General features: G+C 35.7%; 1 protein-coding gene across 1 annotated transcript in view; it reads left to right on the top strand.

The window, feature by feature from the left end:
- The window catches only part of CDC40 (cell division cycle 40), a 54,866-nt gene extending 39,265 nt beyond the window's left edge, over window positions 1-15,601 (top strand). Inside the window, exons 9-15 of the mRNA XM_033418662.2 lie at window positions 1,215-1,260; window positions 3,482-3,583; window positions 4,864-4,979; window positions 5,223-5,356; window positions 10,000-10,076; window positions 12,461-12,605; window positions 13,606-15,601. Of these exons, the coding sequence (XP_033274553.1) occupies window positions 1,215-1,260; window positions 3,482-3,583; window positions 4,864-4,979; window positions 5,223-5,356; window positions 10,000-10,076; window positions 12,461-12,605; window positions 13,606-13,783 (798 nt within the window). The 3' untranslated portion in view covers window positions 13,784-15,601. The remainder of the gene's footprint in view (window positions 1-1,214; window positions 1,261-3,481; window positions 3,584-4,863; window positions 4,980-5,222; window positions 5,357-9,999; window positions 10,077-12,460; window positions 12,606-13,605) is intronic.
- Window positions 15,602-19,635: the final 4,034 nt, after the last annotated feature.

Here is a 19,635-nt window from a genome sequence, read left to right as displayed (position 1 = left end):
TACTGAGCCTGTGCTCTAGAACCCATGAGCCACAACTGCTGAGACTGCGTGCCACAGCTACTGAAGCCCACACACCTAGAGCTTGTGCTCAGCAACAAGAGAAGCCACCACAATGAGAAGCTTGCGTACCGCAACGAAGAGTAGCCCTGCTCACCGCAACTAGAGAAAGCCCACGTGCAGGAACAAAGACCCAATGCAGTCATAAATAATAAATAGATAAGACAGATAGATAAATAAAATTTAAAAAAAATTGTTTAGGCACTGTCCCTGCTCTTAAGGTGATTGTTTCGTTATGATGTAAATGATCATTGTAGAGGCAGATGCAAGGTATTCTGGTTTCAGAGAGGAAGCATACCTCAATAGGAAGGTAACTAAGTAAGCAGGGGAAGGGCATAGGGAGTAGAGTATGTCTGAGAGGAGTAAATAGAATGAATCAGCATGGTATGTGCTGAAAACCGCAAGTGGTGTGACTGCTAGAGTGTAAAATCTGAGAGGCATAGAATGACTACAATCAAGGCAAAGGACCAGGACCTAGGGTCCTTTCCTGGTATGCTATGGGAACTGAGACTTTATCCTGTAGGCACTGGGTGGCCAGGAAATGCTTTCTATTTTAGATCATTAGCAACACTGTCAAGGATTGGATTTGAGGCAGGCAATAATAAAGGTAGTTTCAAAGCTATTGTATTAATTCGCTTTAGATGTGATCAGAATTATGAACTTGTTATATTTTAGTCTAGATTATCATTTTCATAACAGCTTTTATAAGTTAATACTTCAGAAAAGTTAAAAAAAAAACCTCTCAGTACCAAAATGTTATAATATTTTAATAACATAATTCTTTTAAAAGTAGTTCATAGTATTACATAAGTAGAAACTTTTCATCATAGAAAATATATCAAATACAGAAAAGAACAAGAAGAAAATGAAAACCACCTGTATAAGCTCCATCTAAGTTCTCTTGATTTCAGAGTTTAGCTTTAAAGTGTGTGTGTATGTGTGTGCACATGCGTATGTGTGTAGTCCAAATAGTGCAAGTCACTAACAGCACTGAACAATATGTTTAATGATATATAATGCCTTTGGTTAAATAACCTGTACACACACAGATATGCACATACATAGCTGGCATACGACTATTGTTAGTGATTGATAGTTGTCATTTTATCAAAGTCTTGTATTAAATTTAATGTTTCTGTGTGTTGTTTTTTCTCCAGCTATGGGAGGTTTATGGAGACAGGCGCTGTCTGCGAACATTTATTGGTAATACTTCTTTTCTCTCTGGCTATAAATCTGTTTGGAAAGACTTTTTAAACTACAATAACATTAACAGTAATTTTACTACACTGATATGAAGGAAAGCCTTCATGGACTTGAGCTGAGTCTTGAAGGAGGGGTAAGTCTCCCCATGTAGACAAAGAACTAGGAAGAGACAGCAGCAGAAGCTAAAGCAAGAGTGGAATGAGAAAGCATACTGCTTTGAGGGAACCACTTATACTTCAGAATTGTTAGCCTGAGGGATATAGTACGAGATGACAGTGGAGAAAAGCAGTAGAGGAGGGCAGAGTATGGAAGACCTTTAGACTGTCCTGGGGGCCTTGGGAAGCCAACCACTGAACTGTTCTTGCAGGAAAGCAACGTGATCAGATTTGAAGTTTACAAAGATCACAGTGGCAGTATGGAGGATGCTTTGGTGGGGCAGGCCTGGAGGCAAGAAAGTGATTTACAAGGTTATTTGATTGGTCTGGATTAGAGATAATGAGAGCCTGAACTAAAGCAGCAGAGAGAGAGGAAAGAAACAAGAGTTAGGGAAGAGATATGGGAACATATGTATATGTATAACTGATTCACTTTGTTATAAAGCAGAAACTAACACACCATTGTAAAGCAATTATACTCCAATAAAGATGTAAAAATAAAAAATAAATTTTAAGATAGAAATTTTAAAAAAAAAGAGTTAAAACCAATGGGACTTGGTTAGCAAGTGAGTGATAAGAGTGAGGCAGGAATCTAGAGTGACTCTCAGGTGGCTGGAAGAATGGTGGTGCTACTCATCATAGGAAGATGATGAGATTTCAGACTAATGGAATTTGAGCTGCCTTTGAGATACTGAGATAAAAATGTCCAGTAAGCAATTAGATAGCCAGATGTTGAGCTTTGCAGAGAGGTTGGGAATTGGCAACAAAAACAGATAAAGAGATAAGGTTGAGAGAACTCCTTGAAGGAAAGAAAGCCAAAAAGAGGACAGCCTTGTTGGTAGATACTAGTTTATTGTCTTTGTCAGATTTTGTGTGAAGTCTAGTTATGTTTTGAAATTTAACTGTACCAAATTGAAATGGTATTTGTGTGAATTACATTGGCTTTGTTTTTAGATTTAAGTGGGGGTCCATTTGCCAGTGCTTTGTTACGATTTTAGGGCCTCACTGCACAAATGCGGCCTGAGATGCCAGGGCAGCCCAGAAGAAGACTTGTGGGAAGGCTCTCAGCAGTGTACAGGGAACAAAATGTCTCCTGCGACACAGGGGATTTGATCTCCATCTGTCTCCCCTGCACTGGCAGTTTTTCAGTGGAAAACTGAAAATTTCCTACTTAGAAAGATGATAGCAGCTCTGACTGGGACTCCTGCTGTACAAAAGAATGCCTAATTGCCATGACTGGAGGTCATCGGTGGTAGTGGTTCAGGACCCCTGGGTACGGCTGACAATTTGTGCCATGCACATCTTGCACAATTGTGCTTGGCAGTCTTTGTCATGGTGGGATGGTAAAGAGTAGGAAAGTTTCTGCTTTCATTTAATCATATTTTATTTGCCTCTGTAACTTTCAGAAGAATTCACTGGTCAGGCAAGATTGATTTCCAAGGAAAGCACCTTAACATTATTGTCAAATGCCATTTTAAAACTAAATAATAGTTAATATTTGTTTTCAAAAAGGTTTAGTCTCTGAGATTCTGAATCCATTTCTATGAAATTCGGGAATGTGATCACAGAAATAGACAATTATTGAACAAAGGCCACAACTTCATGAACCTTAGGTTTAGGTCACTTTGTTTTCACTTCCAGCTTGGCAAGTAATCTCAGAGTGAACCTTCAAAACGTCACCAGCCATTTCTCTTTCATTGGCAATAACTGGACTATTATGTTTCCTTAAATTCTTTTGACTGTTTAGTCATCAGCTGTATGTATAACATATTAAGAGAGTGCATGAGAGACTTTTTAAAACAAAGTTACATCTTTTCTTTTGGTTCTTACCTAAATTTTATGCATCAGAATCACCAGAGGAGCTTTTCAAAGGGGAAAAAAACCACCTACATTCCCAAGCCCACACATAACATATTCTGAGTCAGTAAATCAGCATGTGGGGTTCCAGTGATTTTGACTCACAGCATGGCTTGAAAAATACTGTTTAATGCTGTTTCTCTTATGGTGCTTATATTTTAAAAGAACATACTTCACCTCACCTCCATTTCTATTGTCTTTGCCTTTAGGTCACAGTAAAGCTGTTAGGGACATCTGCTTTAATACTGCAGGAACACAGTTCCTCAGTGCAGCTTATGACAGGTATCTTAAGCTCTGGGACACTGAGACAGGTAAGAAAGAGCTCACTTACACTAACATCTATTTACCTTATAAATTAGTGTTTTTAAATGAAACAACGTGAGTGGTCTTCTGTGGTAAAATGGTACCTTCCCTAACTGCTGATTCTCTTATCATTGACTATCAGCTAATATCACAAAATGTTTGTAGAGTTGAAACTCAGCTATATAAGTAGCTCTTTTACTATGAAATTTCTTTTCCACCAAATATTTACAATTTATAAAGCAAATATATTGATAGACAAGGAAATTTAAAAATTTCCGTAGACTATTTAATTGATCTTTTTGTTCCCCTACATAACCTAGCACACTGCATTGCACAACATAGAAGCACAATAAATAACTGATGAGCAGAATTTAATTTAATTGCCCCAATTGGTTAAAATGTAGGTCTAAACTTCCATGGAAAGATTGGTTTTATATATTCACAGACATATTGATTACATCAGCACGTTGTGGCTAGTATAATTTTATATAATTAGACAACCATCTTTCATCCTACTGAGTTTTAAGGATAAAGAAAATAGGTAATAGTTATTGAACACTGTCTACCAGGCATTGTACTAAGTGCTTATATTGCAGTATCTTGGGCAATCCTTAAAATATCACTATGAGATTAAATACTATTATTGTTATAGATGAGGAAACTGAGGCTTAAGAGGTAACTTTTCTAGGGTCACACAGCTAGTAATGGTCGAATTGGGTTCAAACCAAGGTCTCTGTAATGCCAAAGCCCATACTCTTAACCTCTTTGGCAGTGGTCCTCAACTCTAGCTGCATTTTTTTTTATAAATTTATTTATTCATTCATTTATTTAATTTTTGGCTGCACTGGGTCTTCGCCGCTGCACGCGGGAACGCGGGCCTTCCCTAGCTGCAGTGAGCGGGCCTCTCATTGCGGTGGCCTCTCCCGCTGCAGAGCACAGGCTCTAGGCACGCGGGCTTCAGTAGCTGTGGCTCGCAGGCTCAGCAGTTGTGGCGCACGGGCCCAGCCGCTCCGCGGCATGTGGGATCTTCCCGGACCAGGGCACGAACCCGTGTCCCCTGCATCGGCAGGCGGACTCTCAACCACTGCGCCACCAGGGAAGCCCCTTGAATATACTATTTTTAATCATTAAAAATCCTTGAAAAGGAACAATGTAGTTTACAGTAAAGAACAAGCAGGTTGCCATTCCTCAAAATTTATTAGCAAATGATCTCTAGATCTTAATCCCAGGGTTATCTTTAAATGGTCAAATTTATTTTACCTACTTTAACTTGGGTCTTTGGTTTTAGGACAGTGTATATCAAGATTTACAAACCGAAAAGTACCCTATTGTGTCAAATTTAATCCTGATGAAGATAAGCAAAATCTCTTTGTGGCTGGGATGTCTGATAAAAAGATTGTGCAAGTAAGTCTTTTCACAATATTTTTATTAAGATTTCTGAGCTTTACACTATATGAGGGGCTAGAATAAGGAATATTAACTTGTTTAATGTTTGCTACTTCTAGGGAGTGCTGATGCTCTAGTCTTGGAAGCAGTAAATCTATAAAAATACGATTTTGGAGATCTTTTTTCCTTCTCCATTTTCCACAGTTATGATCTTTGTTTTCATAAATCTGCTCTTTGCCATTTCTCTTATTTGATATACAGTGGGACATTCGAAGTGGAGAAATTGTACAGGAATATGATCGGCATTTGGGAGCTGTCAACACCATTGTTTTTGTTGATGAGAATAGGAGATTTGTGAGCACATCTGATGATAAGAGCCTAAGAGTTTGGGAATGGTGAGTTTTTATCAGTAGAAAATCTAATTAATATAAAGCAAACAATTTAAAATTTTGTAGTGAAAGGCTTTCAATTTGAATATTTTCACAACTGTGATCTCTGGCCTGTCAGTCAAACTGGTTTAACTATTTAGGTATCCAGAATATGAAAATAAAAATTTAAACATGCTACTTTTCATAGTCTTTAGATAATCTTCCTAAAGAATATGTATTTTGAGTCCTTTTTCTTGCACTAGTAAAAAAGCTTATATAGTGCCATCTTACATTCTTTATTAGGTATCTTATTCATCTTTGCAAAATGACTGACGAAAAGTAGGGGTCACACACGTATAGACTGTGTTCCTTATGCTAGGGATTGAGCATAACATCCTAGCCTTAGAACCAACCCAAAGAAAATATTTTTTAAATCTCTTAATTTTTTAAATGTCTGCATTTTGATTATTCAGTACTGAAAATTGCCCCATGTCATCACCCCTGTGTCCTGCTGTTTATAGCCCATAATGTTTTACTTGTAGAGTATAATCAGAATATATTGCTTAATTTTGCTTTCCTAGAGAAAAAAACACTTTTCTAAAGTCAAGAAATACTAAAGCTGATTTCACTAAGTATCTATCATAGATCATGTTTTATAGTTGATTTTCAAAGCAATGCATAATAATCTTTTTTTTAGAGTTAATGTTTGGTTGGAACCCAGCTTGTTTTGATAGTCAATTATAAGGCACAACTCAACTGTGGTTACAGCCTTGCGGGGACTAGAAACTATCTCCCTACCCCCAGAAGTTGTTCAGCTGTAGGAAGTGAGAAGCCTTGAACTACAGGCAGTAGTTTCCTCCTGAAACTGAGTCTGTTTGGGGACCTGAGCACGTCCCTAACCATTGTCAGGACAGTTTGGGTAATTGAAGATTTAATGTAATTTAACTGCTGTTTCTCCCATCACCAGTATACCCCTCCAAATTACCCCCAATTAATGGAGAGTTGACTGTACTTTACACATAGTCTTAACATCATTCTTAATGTCCATGGTTTGAGACTATCTCATAACTAAGATCTCTTCTACTTCAGAAATGATGTTACATGCAGAGGACCTGATAAGGATATAGTTTTATATGAGCCATATAGACCATTTGCACAACAAGCTAGATAGTTTAGTGTACATATAGCTCTTTTGTTTTATGTACTGTAACAGTTTGATTATACTTAAACTTTCAGGTGTTTCTATCAGGTATTTTCGGCTCCATTTGAAAATGGGAAGTAGTATAAAAGAAATTGGTAAATGTTTGAATGATGCGCCAGTTACAGGGCTTTTAGAACACTTGTGTATGTTTTCTAATTAGAGCATCGGTCAGTAAAATATTTTGATTAAATGATCATGTTTCTTTTTTTTCCTTCTCAGAGCTTAAGAAATACTCCTAAGACTCATGATACTGTTTCATTATAAATGATGACATCCTGTAGATTTTAGTTTAATTCTCACTTGCTATTCGAGCCTTCCTAACCAATCCTCACATGAGATTAGGCATCTTCTCTATTATCCCACAGACAACCCTTTGCTTCTCACAGCTTTTTAGTTCTTGCTTATTTATTCTCTTCCCTGCTGAGTTCTTTTTTTATTTTTAATTTTTTTTGAAGTATAGTTGATTTACAGTGTTGCATCCTGACGAGTTCTTAATCATGAGAGAAAGAACTGTGTCAGTCAAATTCTCCATCTGTCTTCAACACCAGCACAGTGCCTGGCATGTAGTATGCACTGAATATCTAAGGAACTCATTGTCATGATTATTAATGATGTTACATTTATTGAGCTCTTTCTATGTCCCAGGCACACTAAGCATTTTACATGAACTATTTCATTTAATGGGCAAGTAATCTTACGAGATAGGTGTATTTCCTATTCCTGTTTTATAGATAAGGAAACTGAGATAGATTAAGTAATTTGCCCAAGGTTCCACGAGAAACGAAAGAGCCAGAATTCAAACTCAGATCAAACTGATTCCAAAGATTTTTTTGTTTTTTTTTATAAATTTACTTATTTAATTTATTTATTTTTGTCTGTGTTGGGTCTTCGTTGCTGCGCGCAGGCTTTCTCTACTTGCGACGAGCGGGGGCTACCCTTTGTTGTGGTGCGCGGGCTTCTCATCGCGGTGGCTTCTTTTGTTATGGAGCATGGGCTGTAGGCACGCGGGCTTCAGTAGTTGTGGCATGCAGGCTCAGTAGTTGTGGCTCGCAGGCTCTAGAGCGCAGGCTCAGTAGTTGTGCCATACGGGCTTAGTTGCTCCGCAGCAAGTGGGATCTCCCCAGACCAGGGCTTGAACCCGTGTCCCCTGCATTGGCAGGCAGATTCTTAACCACTGCGCCACCAGGGAAGCCACTCCAAAGATTTTTCTTTTCCTTTTTTTCTCCCCAGTTTTATTGAGGTAAAATTAAAACTGAGATATAAATAAAATTGTAATGTATTTAAAGTGTACAACATAATTATTTGATATACGTATACGGTGTGAAATAATTCATTAACCCTTAATTAATATATCCATCACCTCACATATTTACTTTTTTGTTTGGTAAGAACACTTACGTTCTACTCTCCTAGCAAATTTCAATTATGCAATACAGTATTATCAACTATAGCCACCATGGTGTATACACTAGAACCTCAGACCTTATTAATCTTACAGATAAAAGTTTGTACCCTTTTACTAGCTTTGCCTAATTCCCTGCCCACCCCTCCACCCAGCCCCTGGCAGCCACTATTCCACTCTCTATTTTTATGAATTTGACTTTTTTTTTTTAAGACTGCACAAATAAGTGATACCATGCAGTATTTGTCTGACTTATTTCACTTAGCATAACACCTACCCTCCAGGTTCACCCAAAGGAACCTTGGTTTTCTTAAACAATACTATATAAACTAAGACTATTATACAGTTTTAAAGAAGAACAGGAGATTGTAATTAGATATTGAGCATCCTGTGGTATCCTAATTGCCTAAATTCTAAATTCATGAGATATTATAGGCATGTTTTCTCCCAAAGGCATTTATTTTTCTTAAAATGTTTTTAAAAGAAAATTTTACAGTGGTTGGCACAAATGTCTCTTTTATTTTTAAAATTTCATAGGTTTTTGTTAGGTTTTGTTTTTTTGATGATCTCATTTCCAGACTGAAGATTATTTGTAACATAAGTTACTAGCTTATTATACTGATTTACAATTTCTAATTAGAATATAGTATTATGTTTATTAAATAGAACTATGCCTAGCATTTTTACTAGCAATTATGAAGTTCACAGGTGTTCAGATTCTTTTCATGTTATAGAGCTCATTGCACCAAGAGTCCTTGAAGTAAGGGATCTGTTTAAATTTTAGTAAACCACTGATTGATATGAACCTGAACTATCATTAACTTAATTTAGAAAATGCTCTTATTTTTTAATTCATGTTATAAAATTATCAGCCACTAATAATGAGAAGGGAAAAGTAGTTGAACCTTTTTAAGGTTGAGGCTCTTCTCAATACATTTGGGTCATTCATTCTGAATGTCAGTTCTCACTGGTAACTTAGAGGTATTAAAGGGTTGGAGATTTGATAAATGATACTGTTCTTCAGGTTATACCTGAAAATGTTTTCCTCCAACCAAGACTCTGATAGAGTTTTTTCCAATCATTTGCTTCTTCTTCCGGGTTGATAGAGAGATGGTTAGAGAAGATGCTTACTTAAAAGGCAAATTATTATTATTGTTCTAATTAATCAAAGTCTTTGAACTTGAACCATGGTTTGACATTGAAATTGGTGCTTTATAGTCTGTATTATTCATCAGATTACATTTCCCACACATTACTCTATAAAAAACAATTCTGATGTCTCATGGTCTCTGAAGGACCAAAATCCTTCAGAATTAGTAAAGAATTTTTTTATCATGGAGAATATTAAAAATGAAAAGACACTTAGAATTTTGGATAGGTCTAGATTTAGGTGACTAGTTTTGGATTTTTGTTGTTTTTGTTTTATCTTTTGTATCACTCACAAGAAAAAAATTTTAATGCTTTTTCTCCTACACTGTACACATTTGGAATACTTTACAAATAAGCTGAAAAACAGAAGATGTCCAGGTACCAAGCACTTAATCTACCTTACCCATCCCTTACCCATCTGGATGGGCTCGACCTGCTTGCAGATCCCTGTACATCTTTGCCTACCATCTATCTGCTTGCATTGCTGAAAGCTCTTTAGCACTCTCACCTGCTTGCAGAGTAACAAGTTATGGTTGACTGGCAGGTAAAATAAGAATATTTCCCTGTAGGCTTGCTCAGACATCTTGCTTCTGCCTACCGTGGTACATTTTTAGATGAGTTCATTATTAAAGAACTTATAGTAACAGATTTTTTTTAAACATAAAGGCCAAAGTTTAAATCAAATAGAGATAGAAAACTAAATCACTGACACTTGTAATTATCATGGAAAGTCATTTGTAAAGTAAAAGCTTTATAATAATCAATAGAATGTCATTTTGTGGTTTTCCTTCTTCCAGGAAGTTTCATGAAAGGTTTATTAAATATATAATTTCAAGAGCATCTCTTTTGTTTCAGAGATTATTATTCTAAAAGTACTTGTAGAAATTACTATTCTGATATGCTATTTTTAATTTTTAGGGATATCCCTGTGGATTTCAAGTATATAGCAGAACCCAGCATGCACTCAATGCCTGCAGTGACTTTGTCTCCAAATGGTAAGTTAGTAGATAGTGTTTTTAAATGAGCTCTGTTTTCAAAAGAGCCTTGGCCATTCCCTCCTAGGGGAAGTCTGTCACAGTGCCATACTTATATAAGGAAATCTTTTCAATATTAGAAATAATCACTGGTTTTCATGTGTGAGTCACCTCACCCATTCTCTTGTTATTTTTAAAAGGTAAGTATAAAAGAAATGATGATTTGCAACTAACATTGCCCGAGCATCTAAGGATTTCTATCTGAGAATCAGGATTTGTTTTTTTATATGTAATTATCCTTCCAACAGAATCATGTTCAACAGCTCAGTGATTTATTGTGAGCTCTTTTTCTTTCAGAGAATAGGAAATTTTGTTCTGGTTCCTCATAGAGAACACCTTAGCAATTTACTGTAAAAGATTTTTTCAGGCAAAAATTAAAAAGATAAGTCTAATACCATTTTCTATTTAATAATTCATTGCCTTTTAAGTACAAGTACTACAGATATACTGATATAATTCTACATGACGATATTAAAGTGGAGGATCCGATATTTGGGCAGCATTGTGAACTCAGTAGCTACTGTGAGTATAGAGCGAGGAAGAGGGGACAAGAAAGAGTTTGCTTTTCTAGTCGGGGCATCTGCCACAGGCAAATCAGTGATATTTGTCAAATGCCCTATGATTTTTATGAGAAGAGCAACCTCACTGGGTGCTGTTCTGATAATCACTATATTGTATACAGTCACATTTGTCACTGTGCACCTGAATTTCATATAGTGTATTTTTAAACCATCCATTACAAATACTGTGCCCATCTTGAACAAGGCCATTTACCCAGTCAGACTGTGAGCACTGTTAGAGTCATCCCTTAGTTAATCATGTTTACAAATATATAGGATGTAAAGATACTGCAGTTAAGACTCTAGTGGCTTTGGTGGATCCTGGGTAGATAAAAGCAAGGTGGCCCAAATTGAAAAATGGGCAGAAGACCTAAATAGACATTTATCCAAAGAAGACATACAGATGGCCAGTAGGCACATGAAAAGATGCTCATCATTGCTAATTAGAGAAATGCAAACCAAAACTACAATGAGGTACCACCTCACACCAGTCAGAATGGCTGTCTTTAAAAAGTCTACAAATAATAAATGCTAGAGAGGGTGTGGAGAAAAGGGAACCCTCTTATACTGTGTAAATTGGTGTAGCCACTAAGGAAAACAGTATGGAGGTTCCTCAAAAAACTAAAAATAGAGTTGCCATATGATTCAGCAATCCCATTCCTGGGCATTTAACCAGAGAAAACTATAATTCGAAAAGATACATGCACCTTAGTTCACAGCAGCACTATTTACAATAGCCAAGACATGGAAACAACCTAAATGTCCACTGACAGATGAATGGATAAAGAAGATGTGGTACATATATACAATGGAATACTACTCAGCCATAAAAAAGAATGAAATAATGCCATTTACAGCACAATGGATGGACCTAGAGATTATCATACTAAGTGGAGTAAGCCAGAAAGAGAAAGACAAACACCATATGATTTCACTTATATGTGGAATCTAAAATACAACACAAATGAACATATCTATGAAACAGAAAGACTTAACACAGAGAACAGACTTGTGGTGGCCAGGGGAGGGGGGAGGGGAGGTGGGGGGGAGGGGAGGTGGGGGAGGGGGAACTGGGAATCTGGGATGAGCAGATGCAAACTATTATATACAAAATGGATAAACAAGGTCCTACTGTATAGCACTGGGAACTATATTCAATATCCTGTGATAAACCAGAATAGAAAAGAATATAAAAAGAATATATATCTGTATAACTGAGTCACTTTGCTATACAACAGAAATTAAACACAACATTGTAAATCAACTATACTTCAATAAAAGAATTTTTTAAAAACAAGTGTGGCCCACAACAACAGTTACTAGAATTTTTTTAGTCATATCTTTCTTTGTACAGTTTTATTTAATAATCCTAGGTTTTCTCACCTGGAGTTTATCCTTCCTCTTTCCATAATTAACATAAATAAGTCTCTTTCTCTCCATGGTTCTATTGTTTATACTTACTACAAATTAATTTCATTTCATAAAATTTAGTTTTATTAATGCTAAACTCAGAGTTTTTGTATATCCTAATTTAAACAAACAAAAAAGCTTTTATAGGAAAAGTGCTAAATGATATAAGATTGTATGAGCAAAATCCATTACTTTATATATAAATACCTCTCACCAGCAACAAATTTGTAACACTTTACAGGTGGTATGGTAAATTAATTTTCCTACTATTATGAAGTAGTTGGGAATAAAATATTAATGATTGAACATATTTAAATAAAGTCTTTTTAAAATTTTCAGTCTTCCTCTAAAATGTCTCATTTATTGAATTTACAGGGAAATGGCTAGCGTGCCAATCAATGGACAACCAAATCTTAATTTTTGGAGCACAGAACAGATTTAGATTAAATAAGAAAAAAATTTTTAAGGGCCATATGGTAGCAGGCTATGCTTGTCAGGTAGACTTTTCACCAGACATGAGGTAAGTTTAAACCTTCTCATGTATTCCTATATTCATATATAATGATATAAACTACTGCTGTACAAATAACACTGTACAAATCACTTTTATATATGTAATTGTATGAGAATTGTTCAGATTGTCAAAGTGCCAGATAAAAGGCAAGAACAAATTAAGACAGCTACATTTGGCTTTTTTTAAAGTTCTTTAGTCTCTCTCTTTATATTGTTTAGTTCTGTGCCCTTTAACCACATAATGAATCCCTGTCTTTACAGGCTATGTCCTACTTTCTTTCTGCGTTTCTAAGCAAGGCTGGAAGGACTGTAATCTCTATATTGCTGTGATTGAATGAGCACCAGAAGAATTAATCCTGTATTGCAGGGTTGAAGTTAACAGTTTCACTACAGCTTTTCTGTGCTGAAACCTCAAATCCATCTTCTGGTCACACTAGATTTCTGAAGCCTATAGCCTGCCTAAGAGTGAAACTCTGCATTCATTCCCCTATTGTTAAGCTAAAATGTATGGGTATCACTAATTTAGAAATCCCTATAAACTTGTATGTTTAGCCTGGTAATTGGGATTTAGACTCCTACCTCTGAGTGAATCTTGTATATATTCAGAAGCTGTTGGAGCCAAAAATAATTATGAAGGTGGTAGAGTCCACTATAGTTGAATGGGTCTACATGTGTTTGCTGGCTCTGTATGAAATTGGTTCCCTTACACTGTTTCTGACTGTCTAGAGAGTGATTGTGATACCGCATTCACTGTGGCCCCTGGCTCTCCCAATCTTCCAAGTTAAAAATAATTTTTCACTCTTAGATTGGTCACTCAGTGGGGAGGTTTTCTGATAGAAGTTTAAATTATAGACTGCTTTATACTCTACCTTATTATTCTAAGTATTATATAATCACAGTGATTTTCTTACGTTAAGGTGAAAAGATAAATTATTTCTCTGTTCCTCACCCACTTTACCAGTTGAAGGTGTTTGAATAATTTGAATTTATTTTTCTTCTCATTATAGCTATGTGATTTCAGGAGATGGAAATGGAAAATTAAACATCTGGGACTGGAAGACCACAAAACTCTACAGTAGATTCAAAGCTCATGATAAAGTGTGTATAGGTGCAGTGTGGCATCCTCATGAAACATCTAAAGTCATAACTTGTGGTTGGGATGGTCTCATTAAATTGTGGGATTAATGGGATTAATCCTTATACTATCTGGGATCATTTTTGATCCAGTATCATATTTAACTATATTTAATTATTAAATGTGTTAAATGACAACTTGATTTACAGATTATGATTTTCTTACGTGGCCTTATGAAGTTGAACCATTGTTTTAAAAGAAAAAACTTTGTAAATTTGGCTCGTATAATTTCATTGGCAACTTCATTTTGTTCTTTATAGATGTTATTTATACAGAGAATGACCATTAACTTTATATTTGACAAGTAGTTATTTTTGGCAGGCAGTTTGGGTTTACTCCCATGACGTACTGAAAGGATCCCTTTAGAGCTAAGAAGGAATCCCTAGTGGATTACCTCTTCAACAAAAAGGGAAGAACAGGGATGGTATAATTTAATGTGAATCTGAAAGAAGGATAAAACCACCCACAGTTACTGTTCCCATTATTTTCAGTGGGTCAAGTTCTAATCTTTCGGATTCACGAGTTCCACTATTTTTTATGACATATGTTGTGTCTGTTTAGTTGTAAGCCAGCAATCTTCTCTGACTGCAGCATTCCTCTAATTATTAAACAGTGTAAAATAAAAATCAGTCCAGAGTTCTTTCCTTGACTTTCTTCCTGATCAGTATAGACAGGATTGTATATAATTAGAGAATTACATTATTTTTGAAGATGGAACTCAAGAGGATGAATCAAGACTTTGAACTGTATTTGTATTTACTGTCCAATAAAGACCTGGCTACACTTTCAAAAATCAGGGTCTCCTAGGTCACTCACCTCTTCACTGTTGTTACTACTGAAATACTCCTCATAGGAGATTGGATGTGAGGACATAGTTCAAAATGTCAACTTGTAATTTCTTTGAAGCTGTATGTTTTATCTATTAAAATTAATCTGATTCTTCTTATGAATATATTCAATAAAACTTTTTAAGATTAGAAAAATTTTAAACTTCTTTCCAAATCTTTGGGTAAAATTGACACTCCAGAAAGATGGCTAGGTTTCCCAGTTTGAGAAGCAGGGACTGTGATTGGTTAAAAAAATTTTTTTTCAACTTCAGATTGTGAAATCAAGATAGCCTCTTAAATATAGTAACCAAGAGCACTTTAGTTTGACAAGACACTTCTCCTGTTTTTTTACAAATCTATGTTAGATGTTTGAATGTAGTGTGAAATATTTCAATACCATGCTGTAAAAGATTGGTTCATAGCTGCTCAGAGTGCTGACTTGGAGACCAGAATCATGTTGAGTGTTGATATCCTAGGAACATCATTATTAGCTCTGAGTCCTGTGCTATCAAGAGCAGTTCATGCTCCATACCCTTAGAACTTCCATTTTTAAACATTGAATTTAAAAAGACCTGGTATAGATGACCAGGTGCTATAGCCACATATAAATAAATTTCAAAGAAGAAAATAGAAAAAGAGAATAAAAGTGGTAGAGATGTATTTTTGGACACACAGGCACTCAAAGAAATAAGAATACACTGCCTGGCTGCTGTGATTTCTATTTCTTTATCTGCTGGGAAGGGTGCCTACCATTTCCTGGAGAGGAAAAAATTCAGACAGGAGCTTTTCTTTAGTCCCAACCACTGGTTTTAACAAATGTGAATTACTGAAATATGATGGGACAAAAAGTTAATCATACATTTGAACTATCTTGTTCAGCACCAGTATTGTGTATGTTACAAATCATAATTTCAAAATATGGGTTTACTTTATTGTGTTTTTAACTGTTTCTAAACTAAGGAACTGTATATAAAAGTTGTCGCTTTTTTTTAAAAGACTGTATTTTTAAATAAAGCACTTTTGTAGAAAGTGTTATCAAAATTTTCGTTCTTAGTCTCCTTTTAAGTCTTAACTCTGAGACACCACGTTAAACCATTTGCATATTTTAAATGGGTCATTTTGATTTTCTGGGGAGAAATGATGCTTTAAAGGTGAGTATAGTATATTAATGGGTTTATTCTAAATAAATGACAAAAATACAGGGCAGTGTCCTCAGAGCACATAGATTAAGTTTAACACAGTCCATATTTATCCACTTGGTGCCACTGAGTCATGATTGCATCCATTTTAGAGGATACAAATGAGTGGGGTTCTTTTCCAGCATAAGAAAGTTTACAGATTATGTTGTGACTGGAATTAAGTGGTTACCATCTGGCTCCTTTTCCTCACCGCAACCCTTTTGTCACACCCAGGACAGATTTCCTTCCTAAAAGTTAGAATAAAAGTGATGCTTTAGTGAAGGTTTAATGAATATTTCAATACTGAAGCACAGGCTGAGAATATGTTGTCCTAAATAGGGAGCCCGTTTTAAGATAAGGAACAGGGCGTAGCCTCAAACAGGCACTTCTCTAAGTAGAACAGTATAGAGTGATTTTTGAGGATACATTGTGAGGCTGGTGCATGTCCTCAGCATGTTTATTAATTACCTGGAAGAAAACATGGACAATGAAATAGCAAACCCTTGGATGGTAGCTGTAAGAATTGCAACACTAGCAACAATTATAGAGACTCTACTTGAAGAATACTGTTTCTCAGAGTGTAGACTGAGAACCACCTGGAGATGGTGTCACTTACTGAGATACAGAATTCAGAAGAAAGTAGTGGTTGGTTGAGGAAACCATAATGAATTCAGGTATGGAGAAGGGAAGTGTGAAGTGCCATCCAGGCCAAAATATCCATCAGCAGTATTAACTTTGGGTCTCAAAGTGAGACCTAGGGAACATTGATGCTATATTTCATCAAAGATGCAGGTTTTTCACATTTTTAACATCTCTGAAATAGGGCTATGTCTTAAAATCAATGATGTGTCATAGTTTAATTGGCGGCATTCTTTCTTAATGGATCATGAAATAACTGATGAAATACAGTGTAAACAAGGCAATTACTAAGGGACCTAAGAAGGAGAAGAGAAGATCCAGAGGAAAGAAGATTCCATCTTAGCAGCTGGTTCAAAATTTATGTTATCAAATATTTATTTGATCAGTGGGTAAATAAAGTGAATGAACTAGCAAAAGACTGCAATTTTACAAATACTATATATTCATTCCCTGGTTCAAAGTCAGCACTTACTACAGTAAGTTCCCCAGATGATATGCACACTAAGAATGAGAATTAGCGGAGTCTGAGTTTATCTTGAGTATTTCAGAAACTACACTGTTTAGAGTGTGTAAACTCAGAGAAATGTAGCTAACCAAAAATATATACACGTGTGTGTATGTGTGTGCATGTATTTATATGCATGTATGTATGTGAATATGATATACATTTTACATGTTTATATGTACACCTTCCCTGTTCAAAGTCACTTTAATAATTGTAGAAACAATTTTCTCAATCTAAACACTGAAATTTTATCTGAAACTTAAGTCACAACTTGCAGCCAGAGTCCTTAGAGTGGCTTTATTTTTAGTGACAAAGTGATAACTCCTTTGCTTTTACAGCTTCCTGTAACTGCAATAACTGTCTTCAGATGATTTTTTAGCTCCCCACATCCTACTCTCCAACCTTCAGCATTTTTGAGATCTGAGGGACTAACTCAAATCTCATTTTGTATTTAAGTATGTGTTCTAGTATAGCACTAATAGAAATACATGAGCCATATACATAATTTTTAATTTTCTAATGGCCACATTAAAAAGGGGATATTAGTATAAGTAATATATGATCCAAAATATTCTTTCAACATTCAATTATTTTTAAAATTAATATTTTACTTTTCTCATACTAAGATCTGGTGTATATTTTACGCTTAACAGCACATCTCAATGCAGACACTAAATTTTCATCAAATATTTTATCTGTTTCACACAAAGTAGATTTACACGCCTAAGTTGTTCCAAGCAGACCTACTAAGAGTTTTCTAATAATTGAATCAAGTATAAGTTTTTAACTTAATTAAAAGTAAATAGAATTTAAAATTCATCTCCTCAGTCATACTAGCCACATGCTAGATGCTCAGTAGCAACATGTGGCTGCTGGTTACCATACTGTCCATACAATTCTAGTACCACTTTTTACACACAGTGGCTCAAATACCCAGCTTTACTGCTTCATCTTCTGAAAGACATATTAAGGTTCAAACTACTCATAAGATGTCTTATTTAAACAATATAAATGTTCATATTTTTCTGTACTACATTTTGGACAGTTTCCTCAGGTTTATCTTCCAGTTCACTTTTACAGTCTCTTCAGCTGTGTCTAATCGGCTGTTTAATTCATTATACTCATTCCAGTGACTATTTTTCCTTTGTGGTAGGTCTATTTGTACTTTTTTATATCTACCTGTTCTTCATATGTCTTATTTTTTATGGTTTCTATATAGTCTTTTATGCCTTTAATCACATCAAATAATTTATACTTTCTTTAAGATTGTTATTCTGTTATCGCAAATTCTTGGACTGAAAATCCCAGTGTATAATGTGTCTGTTAACTCTATCTCATGGTGGGCCATTTCCTTGTCAGTTGTAATTTTTTATTAGGAGTTCATCTTACGTGGGTCTTGTTTTTTGGAAGAAATACTTTGTAGTCCAAGTTGAAGAGTCCCTTTGAGTGGTTTTACATTTGCTTCTGCCATGTACCCCTGAGACATCACCCCCTAGAACCAGTTTTATATCTAAATTTTTCAGCTTATGGATTTCTTAACCACGTGATTATGGATTCAACTCTTTAAACAGGCTGAAGTTTTCAAATTCTCATGAGAAAATTTGATTTTCTCCAGAGCTATAGCAAGGGTAGACTTCCTTGTGCTCGGAGGAAGGGGGATAGGGGTAGTTTTTAGAACCCTCTTCCATCGAGATTGTAGCCCTCCAAGGGTCCCACTGCTTCAAGTATCTCACTCAGTTCCAATCCTTTCCCCCAACATAGCAGGCCTTATCTCTAATGCTCTAGGCCACTGGCCATCACTAGTATACCGAACTAGGACCACTGCAGTGTAGATTCCTGCTCTACCTCTCTGGTTCTAGGGTCCCCTGGGCTTTCTGTGCCTGAAGATTTTTCTTTCTTGGGCATTCATATATGTACATAAACACATAGACATACATACATAGATAAATGCATACATACATATTCACACATATACATACAGAGGATCACCATAAAGATAAATACTTAATCTAGTATCTTTGGATATTGCCACTTTGTTAGGATAGTCTAAAAACACTGAAGTGTAAACAAGTGCAGTCTGAAACATTCTGATTTTTAGAACCTTGTGAGTTTAAGTGTGTTATCCTAAAAACGTACTTTACCTAAGGGCACTTCACTCGATGACTGGAGAGGCATCATAATGGATTCATCTTTTATCTGGGGCTTGTCTTCTGAATAAACATATCATTTGGATTCTCCTGAATTTATCCTAAGACTTTATAGCACACGAATCAAGAAATTACCTAACCACTGTCTAAGCCTTCTCTAATTATAAAATGCTAGAATAATGAGATTTTCAAGCTAGAAGAAACCTTAGAAATCAAATATTCCAACCTAAGATAAGAAAATAGGCCGATGAGGGTGATGAATTGCTTGGTATCACGCAGCTGGTTAGCAGCAGGGTCAGAATCTTTCTCCCTTCATCCTGCTATCCTTTCTCTTCTACATACTGCCACTTAAGTGTGTATTTTTAAAACTGTCAAGATTTGTGTTGTAATCTTTGTGGCTTCCAGCTTGCTTTCACTGAGGTAGTTTTAAAGACTGTATTTATTTCATCTTTTAGTAAAACAGAACCTATAGCTAAAGAGATTCTCATAGCCTCTTCCTTGAGAGTTAGACCTAATGATAACTGCCCGAAAGGACTTTTCTTGGTCAGACTTCAAATATTCTGGAGAACATAATACCCTCTCTCACCTTGTTTGTACTCTTTGAAC

Source organism: Orcinus orca, chromosome 12, assembly GCF_937001465.1.
Source record: "Orcinus orca chromosome 12, mOrcOrc1.1, whole genome shotgun sequence".
In the NCBI taxonomy this organism is placed as follows: domain Eukaryota; kingdom Metazoa; phylum Chordata; class Mammalia; order Artiodactyla; family Delphinidae; genus Orcinus; species Orcinus orca.
This window is presented reverse-complemented; position numbering and strand designations above follow the sequence as displayed.